The sequence below is a fragment of the Mastacembelus armatus genome, chromosome 21 (assembly GCF_900324485.2).
Source record: "Mastacembelus armatus chromosome 21, fMasArm1.2, whole genome shotgun sequence".
Lineage (NCBI taxonomy): Eukaryota > Metazoa > Chordata > Actinopteri > Synbranchiformes > Mastacembelidae > Mastacembelus > Mastacembelus armatus.
Genome location: NC_046653.1, coordinates 13,491,630 through 13,502,066, shown reverse-complemented (window position 1 = coordinate 13,502,066; position 10,437 = coordinate 13,491,630). Strand labels below are relative to the sequence as shown.

The following is a 10,437-nucleotide window of genomic DNA, read 5'->3' as shown; positions in this document are numbered from 1 at the left end:
AGTGAAATTTATTAGAGATGGACGAGCTGAATGTTCTGAAAACACCTTTAAATTGATCTCTTAAGAAAACTTTAGAAAACTTGAAATGTAACTGCAAATGTCGCAGTTTTACACAGTGTACACACACTTATGTGATACCAGACCTCTGAATCACTGCCTTCATCTCAGATTTTTGTCATTGATTCAAATATAATGCAATAGTAAATGATGGCGTGAAAACAAAATGACAATTCAATCTGAATATCATTCTGTATGATGTCTGCTGGGACTACAGATTTGTAATTTGATGTAATGCTAAGGACAAGTAGGAAAAAACATGTACTGATATGCAAAATGATACTTTTCTTCAATTTGTTTTTCTGCATAGGCAATTATGATAATTATCATAATTAATGTAACTGAACTGAAAACCCTAATTAGATTTTTTGGAAATAATGGGGTTGAATATGATCTGTGATTAACCTTTTGAAGCATATCCATTGGTGTTTCACACAAACATTGCAACTTAAGTGATTTATCTTGTTATATCCTTAAAACTGTCTTTTCTGTTTAACTGGGATTTATGCCTTTTATTATCACAGAGGGGCTATTGTCTCATCACAAAGGCTGCAAAGGCCTAATTTTGCACAAATAATACAGAATGAATTTCATTCACACATCTGCCACACCACTGCTTGGAGCAGGAAGAGGTCGACACTGACCCAGAATGACTAATTAAAATGGACATTGCTATGCATGAATAAGATATGACATGCAGTAGGGTGACAGATGGAATGAAGATGAGCGCTGGATCACAAGACATACGTTCCTCAAGCCTGTGAATGACCGAGTCATGCGTCAATAAATTATAGTACCGAACGTACCAAAAAAGACGTCCTTGTCCTCTTTATAGGCTTGGTAACATCTTAAACTTACAAATACGTAGAAATACAGGGAAAAGAGACCTGACAAGTCAGGGCCCTTTTCTGCCTTACTGGTTTTACCACAGTCCCATCTAACCTTTTCTTACTATTTTACTAGATACGTTGATTCTGTTCTTGCTCATCCTGTTTTCCTCATTCTTTATTTAGGCTATGTTCCTGTTTTTCCTGGGAAAGGTGTCTGTACACAGACATATAGAGCATCTGTTTCTCATGTCCTAGAAGTCTCATGTTTCTGACCCATTTGCTATCCCAGAACATGCTACAATTAACAGGAAAACAAAGGCCACTATTAAATTACTGTTCTCTTACTGACATCTAGATATAGTATAGTATACGATATTTAATAAGGGCTCTCTAATGTACTCTCTTTATGTTATTGTATAGATAGGTATTTTATGCAAAAAGCATTTGATAAAATCAATGCATTACATTATTAATTAACTGCACCCTATTAATGAATAGCAATAATAAATTGGTGGGGGATTGGTCAGCTCAAATTGTTGTGCTGTTTTTCTGCATATAAACATGTGCACAGCTGCAAATTAAGCAATGAATGTACCCAGTTCTTATCTGAGACACTGTGCCATTTTCAAAATCAAATGCATGTGCACTGCTGGGAGGCTTTGGTATTAAAGGGATCAGAGCACTGTGTGCTGACATGATTAAAATTTGTATTATTTAAAAATATCAGGGAAAAAAAAAAAATCAATGACAGTGAGTCCAACTCCTGTGCCTTGAGGGTATCTTGAGCGTTCTGATGATTGATAGAAAAATAATAATTAAAAACACAAACACCATCTTAATTTGTTTTCCATCAGTCTCTAAACAGATCATCTTTGCTGTGTCTTTGGTATCTCATTATACTTTCTAATCAAGACTCTTTAAAATCCCTTTAAAGGGGACAGCCTGTTTGCCCTTCCCCCAGCATGCTGCTTCCACTGCACACATCGACTGCAACTTATTATGTTACAAATGACCAAGGTGGGCTGACATTTTGACTGTACAATGTGAAAAACTGCAGGCAGAAAAGGCTTTTAAAGATTACATTTCTTTAATCTCTTCCATTGCTCATTCTCGCCAATGAAGAATGCCCAATACAATTAAAAACCTGGGTGTCCTGTGGTGTGGCTGACAGATTTATCAAATCACTTTTTCCTCCCTCACTGTGTGTTCATCCAGCCAGGCATGTGCTTCCCTCTGTCCAGTCAGTAGCTCCTGTGACTGCAGCATCTACAATGACACAGAATTAGAGGGGGGAGAAAATCAATGAGCACAAGGGATGGTGAATAAGAAAATAAATCCATTTAAAATTACAAATGCAGAATTTTTTTTTTCTCTACATCTTTTATTCAGAAATGCCCTTTGCACCTTAATTACTATATCCAATTAGCTCAGCTTCATGTATAATGTACATTTGGCAAAAGGTGCAGTACCTTCAATTGAAATCCACACCATCCTCTGAATATTGAAACACAGCTTTTCATTTCTATGTGGGAAAAAACTCTATCATATATTTAAAAGCTATTTTGTCTGAAGCAGTCTGCTGTATTTACGTGACTCTTCGTCTCTTTGTATTTATCCTGAATAAAACACACAAATGCTCTTAAAATAGCTTCCCAGAAAAACAGTCCTAATAATCCATAATAATTCTTTGCAAAGCCTATATATCATTTATGAGCTACAGCACTCTGTTGGTTTACATCAGTGATACAATTTCATACAACGTGTTTTAAACATTTGTTGACTTTAACGATAAAACGCTGTGGTTACCTTTAGCTGATTGTATGTTTGCTTAATGGTCAGAAAAAAGACAGATGTTAGTTCTGGGTAAATGGTGCCTTCAATAACTCACTTATTTAATATGAATGTCTTGATGGCAGTGTCTGTATCACCTTAGCAGCCCACACTAAGGTGGATGTTTAATTAACTTTTTCTTATTTATATTTATATTTACAAAATGCTATGACTTTTTTGTTCATATGTATTTGTGTGTTATGTTTTCTTAGTTATGATCTTTTATTGTGTTTGCTGTTGGAAGAGTCTGATGTGTTTGCTATGCTGCAAATCAGATTGAGCAGGACAATAGGATTGAACTTAACTGTTATGCCTATTCTGCAGAAAGCACATTAGACATTTTGTCATTTGGTTTTATGTTCAGATATTATACTATATGCACCTTTATGCTGACAGCAACACCTATTATGCTTGCCTCTTTTGATTATTGGGCTAATAGTGTATACAATACCCTTGTTTTGAATACAGGAATCAACACCGCTCCATGGGTGACTTGCATAAGTTAATATTTTTTAAATCAGTTTAAAGGGTTATAGGCCAACCCTTGCAAAACTGTTGCATATGAATGTTGCTATAGTTGGAGACAGGACTGAAAGCAGCTGAAACTTATGCACTGGTTTATGACTGAGTTCATCCACTCAGTACAGAATACATTTAATTAGTATAACAGAATGAAGTTGTTGCAATCATAAATCATTAATCAATACAACTTGGACAGTGTTTGTACCATCATTTAACACCAGCTGGCCCCTCATGTGGACTGTCTCCCTGTGCACTTCGCTGTCTGCAGGTGTGAGAACTAAAGTTTGCATTGTAGGAGCTTTGAGCTGACGTCACTTCTGTTGAGTTGCTCGGAGTGAAACGGACACAGTCTTCGTCTTCAATCTGCGATTAGAGCCCAACACGTTCAGTCACACTGCCAACAAACAGCCCTCAGACCGCGCACAGCTGGTGAAGGACATTAATGCAGTTTCCCCCCGCATTTCGCCTTTTAGAGGAATACACATATTTCCGACGATAAGGTGAGTTGAATAGCCAGTGTTTTCCCTCTGAGAGTTGGCACCTTTAGCCGACAGCTAACTAGGTATAGCTGTTAACTCACCAACGTCCGCTCAGCGCCGTGTTGTTTGCCGCACGTCGTTTGCCGGTGCTAACGGACGGGCTAACGCTCTTTCGCTAATCCGGTAACTAACGTAGCATCGTTTTCCTCCACTTGCCGCGGTGAAGCGTTAGTTATCCGCCCTGTGAGTTCAACAAAGTTAACGTCAAAGTCGACACGTTGTTTTTGGGAAGTTGCTAATCAAACAATTGGTCCGTTAAAATAAATCCGGTCGTGTTTAAATTGACACTCGGTCACAAGCAGAGCGCTGAGTTGAGCAACTAACGCGACACCGGTACTTGGCACAGACCCGCAGGCAGGCGGTGTCGGTACCTTGCAGCATGGGTCTTAGTCCTTCTTGTTGCCAGCCGGTCCAGTCTGCGGATACCCCGTTTGTCCAGACACGTTAATGGACGGACGGTGCAAACATGATGTTAAATGAGCTTGTGGAAAAATATTCGGGTTTTAAGCTCACAGCCCGCTTCTTGTTTGAGCGTCTCATGTAAAAAGTAGTGTCTGTCTGCGTGTGATAACGCCTGCTGTGGTTTAATGCTTCGTGTGACAGCGTGTCGTGAAATGATCCAACAACTGGATACAACACAGGTGGGCTTTCTTAAACCTTTTAAGCTTTCTAATCACTGAATTGTTGCCAGTGTTAAAGCCCGGGCTGTCCTCCTCTCCCCCCTCTGTCTTCTCTTTTTGAAGCTTCCTCTTGAAGGAAAGCGGAGCTGATGCTGCAGCTGCGGTCTGGGCTGAAATTTACCCTTTGAGATTATGACAATACCCTCCATTTTTCTGCTTTCATATTAACAACAAGGCACTCGCCATCTTGGGCTATTTAAATTAGTACTGTCTGTTTTCACACAGCCTCTGTCTGTAGCAAAGTTCTGAAACTTTGCAGGAGAAAAGGCTTTAGCATTCAGCATTGATTTCTGCTGATTTGAAAATGAAAGTAGTATTTTAATTTTGGGAAACTTGATTAAAATGCTGGTGAGCTGTCAGATCTGATTGAGTGCTATAAAACCAAAATGACCACTTTCTTCTTTCTGTGATGCCTGATGATGATGATGTGTATTATATCTGTCTTTAAACATTGTAGTGACTGACTTAAAATGGGGGTCACAAGCTCAAAGCAGGACCAACTTTTAGTGCAGAAATCAGGGCGTTCAAACATTGCCCTCATTTCTTTCTAGAACACTACATGGTTTTTATTCTGGCACACAAAAGCACAACAAACAAAAAATGTTTTAGTACATCTACAAGTGTAATATCAAGGGCTGTTCTGCAGAATGTTACAACCTCTAGCAGCTGAAATAAATTAGTGTACTAAGACTTTTTCATTGCAGTAAACTTGGCTAGTAAAGCACAGGCGTGACCCAGTAAGCCTCCACAGTAAACCAACAGGATATTAAGCAGCTCCAACAAATTCTGCCATCGTCAGCTTTATTACTTACGCTCGTATTTTTTTTTCCTACTGCAACATGTCAAAATGTCTTTCGTGGAAAAGGCCTGTGGGTTGTCTAAATTGGGCATTATCTTATCCAGACTGAATGATAGAACTTGTGATCTTATTAGTTTAACTTGTGTCTTTTTAGTTTGTTTTGTCAGGCACCTTTTGTTATAGTATTAGTAATGAACTAGCCTGTGCCCTTTGCACACACATTTTAAGTGAAGTGGCAGTAAACTTTATTCCTGGTGAAGTTCATCATTTAAAATGGCTTCAGTAGCCAAGGCAGCGAGATAAATCAGATCACAACCTTGATGTGTTATGCATGCATCTAGTTGCAGCCAATGAATCAAAACACAGGTAGAAGGTCACTAAATTTGCATCATATTTATTCAGAACATTTGTCCTTGGAAACCACTGCAGAGTTTTGTGAACTAGGTTCTTAATATGCACTTTTAACACTGAGAAATGAAAATAGTGTGTAACATGGCATTTAAATGGTAAAAATATTTGCAGGGTTTTGTTGTTGTTGTTTTTTTTTTTTTTTAGGCTCCAAAAGCAAATGTAGCTCATGGTTGTTAAATCATGTAGACAGTTTTTTTTAATTGTTAGCATATTTCCAGCTAAGTCCTTATATTCTGTTTGTTCCAAAGTATTTATAACTTTATGGACCTGCCAGGCTGAAAGCTGTGGCGTACCACATTTGTGATTTAGATGAATTGTGTATAGTGTACATTTGATAATGTGGAGTTCACATATTATTTTTAAACTTTTGATGCTTTTGTTGGGTTCTTACAGAGTATGAGAAGGTCTGCTTTTATGTTGGTTTGGCCAAAAGAGCCCCTTTTCCCTTTGGCCTTTGAAAAGGGCCAACAGAAAAATATTCTGGTCTGCTAATAATTGTGTTTTTACCCATTTTCACCCTGTCTTTCCTATTCTTACCCTTTCCACAAGTTTGCACTCATTAATCAAAGTGCTGGACTCCTGCTGAGGGCTGAGCAGGTTCATCAATTTGGCAGCCAGATTGCTGTAAGGAACAGTGCAGAGGCTCTTAACACACAAGCATAAATAAATCTATAGTCTTTATATGCAAGCCCTGAAGGTTAATGCTGTATAATTCAATGCACCTTCTTTGTCTGCTGTGATTGATGTTTTTAAACATGTAAGGCTTGACGGGAGTCCCTTTTTGTAGGTCAGTGTTGACACTTCATGATTGGGTGAGCTTGGGGGGAGCAGCACTAGGGAGGTGGATTATTAGGAATATGTCAGGGAGATTACTCTTTTTCACTCATCTTCCTGGTCTATTTTCTCCCTGCCTGGAGATGCTTGTCGTGTTCTTTATTTGAACCAATGATGCTTCTGAGATTGAAGTCTCCCTGCTGTGTTAATGGGACTGATGTTTAAAATGGCAGTGGTATAGTCTGTTTGGCTGTTTAGTTTTTGTGTCCGTTACTGAAGGGATTTTAGGCCAGCAGAGCAAGGATGAATTGACTACAGATTCATTATTCTGGGCCAGGTAGTTGCATATAGTAGACCTTTAATCCAGTTGATGTTGTAAACCGTTCCATTCTCACACAAAGACTCTGCCTCAGCAGTCCCGTTTTTATTGATCCTCGCACATTTAAAATCTGGTCACTGCTGCCACAAACACTTCCCACTTTAGCTGTGCTAGGAGTGCTGCTGCTGCAGCCGCTTTTTTTAATATTTATTTATTTATTTACTCAACATTGTCTGCCCTGATAAGAAAAAATAAATTAATTCTTAAAAATATTTGAATCAGCAAAGGGCAAAATCTAAGGCTTAGTGAACCTTAATTAACTAAATTCTTTATCGTCATGAGATGCAGTGCAGTCAGTGCAGATGCATCTTGTTTTTCAGAGTATTCCAGCTCTGATTCCTACATTCAAAATGAGCTGCACCATCTTATTATGAAAGTGCAGATGTCAAACTTGTCATCATACAATTGCAAGCAAAACTTTTATATTTTCTCAGAAGTCTGTATTTAATCTCTATATCGAAACTATATTTATAGATAAGCTACTAAGTAACATAATTTAGGCACATTTAGTTGGTTAAGCTACTTATCTCTGACATCTTTCATCTCATTGGTTTACTGATTCAGACTTAAAATTTTAAGCTGTATTTTCTGATGTTATAAACATTTCTATAAGTACAAAATGTAATAAGGCAAACTGTTGCTCATTTTGTGATTTCTTTAGCGTATATGAAAGAATGTTTCTCTCGGACCTACATTATATCAACACATGTTCACTGTCCCTTTGTATGTACAAGTGTAATTGTACACATAAGTGGGTGGGTTTACATGGGTGCACCCATCCGCTAGATCAACCAATACTTCATCTAAATGTCAATTCTGTGTTGGCACTCAGTGTTGCTATTGAAATTAATGCTGCTGATGCCAAAAGCTTTATATTACTGGAAAGTATGAGACAGTGTTGGTTTGTTGGAGCTAAGATGGTGAGATCAGCAAAGTAAATAATGATGCTGCAAGCCCTGTCATTGCAAACAAACTGTTTACCCTGACCTCACTAGCAAGCTGAAACGCTTAAATCGTGTTACTCAAGACCTGCCAAGTACACTCTAAAGAAATAACCTACTATTGGTACCAAGGTTAGCTGTTATTACGCTTCAGTTAGTAAATAGCTTTCTGTGAGAGGTCAGTGTCATTATCTGTTCTCTAAATGATGGATTGGATCCAGACAGGTGGACAGCTGAGTAACCTGAGATAGCTCATCCTTGCAGTAGTTCAAAGACATGCGGTAAACAGCCCATTATTAGAGACTGGATGGTGACCTTTATACTTGTGATATTGAATAAAAAATTCAAGCATAGAGGGTAATAATCTCTCACACACTAGTATTCAGTGGCACAAATGGAAATGTAAGTTAACCCGTATATAGATAATACACAGCATTTTGCAGATATGTGACAGACTCGCAGTCAGTAATGTCTTAACTAATGATGTCCAAATTAAATATCTCTTTAAATTATAACCAAAAAGATGTGCTTGTCAGGCTTTCCCGACAAGCTGTTTAATTTATGTTGAGGCCCCTGTGAGATGCTTCAAAACAGCTTGCAGGTTATATATTGTAGGTGCTGTGAGCAAGACATTTAGACCAGCTGTTTGCAGCCAATATCTATCCACTTATCTGCACAGATGCTCACATGCATTAAAAGCCACCTGCACCTTATTCAAGCAGCATTCCAGTCTTCTTGTCAAATCAGAAATTTACTGTATAGTTTAAAATCCAAATGAGATGAGGGAAATGGAAGGTTTGGCCTGGAAATTTTGCTGTTATTTCTGACAAACACCTAAACATGTATTGTGATTTGTTAATCTGACCTCAATCTTAAAAATGTACCATACCAATAGAGTATTATGGAGTGCCTGTAAATTTCCTTCATTTCTATGTGAATAAGCCTCTGATTGGAAGAATACACATGATGTACTATTAGATGCTTTGCAGCAATTTTATTTTTAATCTAGGTTTGCACTTCCTAAACTTCCTAAGCTTTTAATGAATATTAGAATACAATTACTTTTTTAACTAACAGAATATCAACACAATTGGTAAAATTTAAAGTTTACTAGGACTGTTTTTTTCATCAGACATTTGTTTTGTACAATTTCTTAATGCCATTGGATTTCTGAGAAATCAAAATGTTCTCTTTATATCTACATGTGTGCTCTCGTTAACCATAAAGCAATTTCTCCATATGTTTTTGTTATGTCCCACTTCCCTGTGTTGTCTCCTGTGGCAGGAGCAGGATTTTCTGCTGATGTTTAGAATGGATAACTCCTCGGTTCCAAATTACCATTTTTATTTCATTCATGGAGCTTTCAGATAGGAACAGTGCTGAGTGAGTAAATCAATGAAATCAAGCAGTAAATCTGACTGGAGTTGTCTCATGTTTCAGGTGCAGAATAGTGATGTCACAAAACTGAGGATAGTCTCATACAGTAAGTGTTTGGTTACATCAACTACCTATTGTCTGTTTCTTTCAAATGCTTCTGCTTTTGTAGAGGAAAAACCAGTTTGCTTTGTTAAATTGGTAAAAGTAACTCATGAATAGTAATGCCGGACTAAGCGGTATATTGCATTTTAAAGTATTACTTAGGTATAGGATTAGAATTTTCCAATTAAGTTAAGGTTTAACACAGTCGTCCTTTTATGATATTAGTTTGTGCTGCTTTACTATTTGCCCTCATTTTGTGTGTATCTAATTAATTCCTGTCTTTCTTAGAATTAGTGTGTTAAGGCTTCAGAATATATTTAAATCTCTTGGGAGAGAAAAGAAAACTTTTTTGACTGTGGGGTATTTTAAGATAAATTACTGTAAGCCAAACAGGGGTAATTGGTGGGGTTGTTTGGCTTTGTTTTAAAATTTAATTTGGGCTACTCCACATATAGTGGCTTTATACAGACGTTTCTTGGCTGCTATTAAAAATTTAAATTCTTATCCAAAACAAAGGCAAAAGCTATTGCAAATTCATTTCCCATCAGCCTGTGTTGTACTCACTGTGTTATGTGGTTTTCCACTATTACTTGTTGCCATATTAGGAAATAGTTAGTTTGCAGTCTTGTAAGCAGTGTTAATTTTGCGTCTTCTCTGTTGCACATGCTCCCTTGTAGACTACTGTAGTTGTGAATTGATATTTATCATGTAAGTTTTTGCAAATAGTAAATTTGGAGGACAGTTGCACCTGGATGTCAGATTGAGACAACACAGTTTAAAAGCTGGCAAACTCAAAATTAAATGAATATTGCTGAATTGCTATAGTGCAATGATAAGTACTAATGTTTATGGAATACTGTGTGCTCATATTTACTTTGGATAAACCTTAAGCTTTTTCTCTTGTCTTCCTCACTCACTCTTTTTGTACTTTTCTCCACATTTTGCCATATCCTAAAACTGAGTGGAATTGCTTAGTTAACTTTTAAGAAGCATTGTCATGTCATGCATAATGCCACCTCTTGATGTAAAGTAAAAATCTCATATTCTTTATGTGACTGACCCTGGAATGTGAAAGGTCATTTGCAGTGCTCTTGGCAATGGTAAAATAAGCATGGCCACAAGAAACCCATCATCTCTGAAGCTGAGCACGCTGTCTTTCATGTGTGCGTCGACTGCAGTAAAGGCCCTCAAGGATT

General features: G+C 37.5%; 1 protein-coding gene across 11 annotated transcripts in view; it reads left to right on the top strand.

The window, feature by feature from the left end:
* Positions 1 to 3,607: 3,607 nt before the first annotated feature.
* The window catches only part of LOC113123457 (bromodomain adjacent to zinc finger domain protein 2B-like), a 50,283-nt gene continuing 43,453 nt past the window's right edge, over positions 3,608 to 10,437 (top strand). For 7 of the 11 annotated variants that reach the window (XM_026295561.1, XM_026295560.1, XM_026295559.1 and 4 more), the window contains exons 1-2: positions 4,304 to 4,419; positions 9,203 to 9,245. In XM_026295561.1, the coding sequence (XP_026151346.1) occupies positions 4,366 to 4,419; positions 9,203 to 9,245 (97 nt within the window). In that variant the 5' untranslated portion in view covers positions 4,304 to 4,365. Of the gene's footprint in view, positions 3,740 to 4,303; positions 4,420 to 9,202; positions 9,246 to 10,437 lie in introns of those variants that run through there. The other 4 variants (XM_026295555.1, XM_026295556.1, XM_026295557.1 and 1 more) reach the window with 3 other exon arrangements.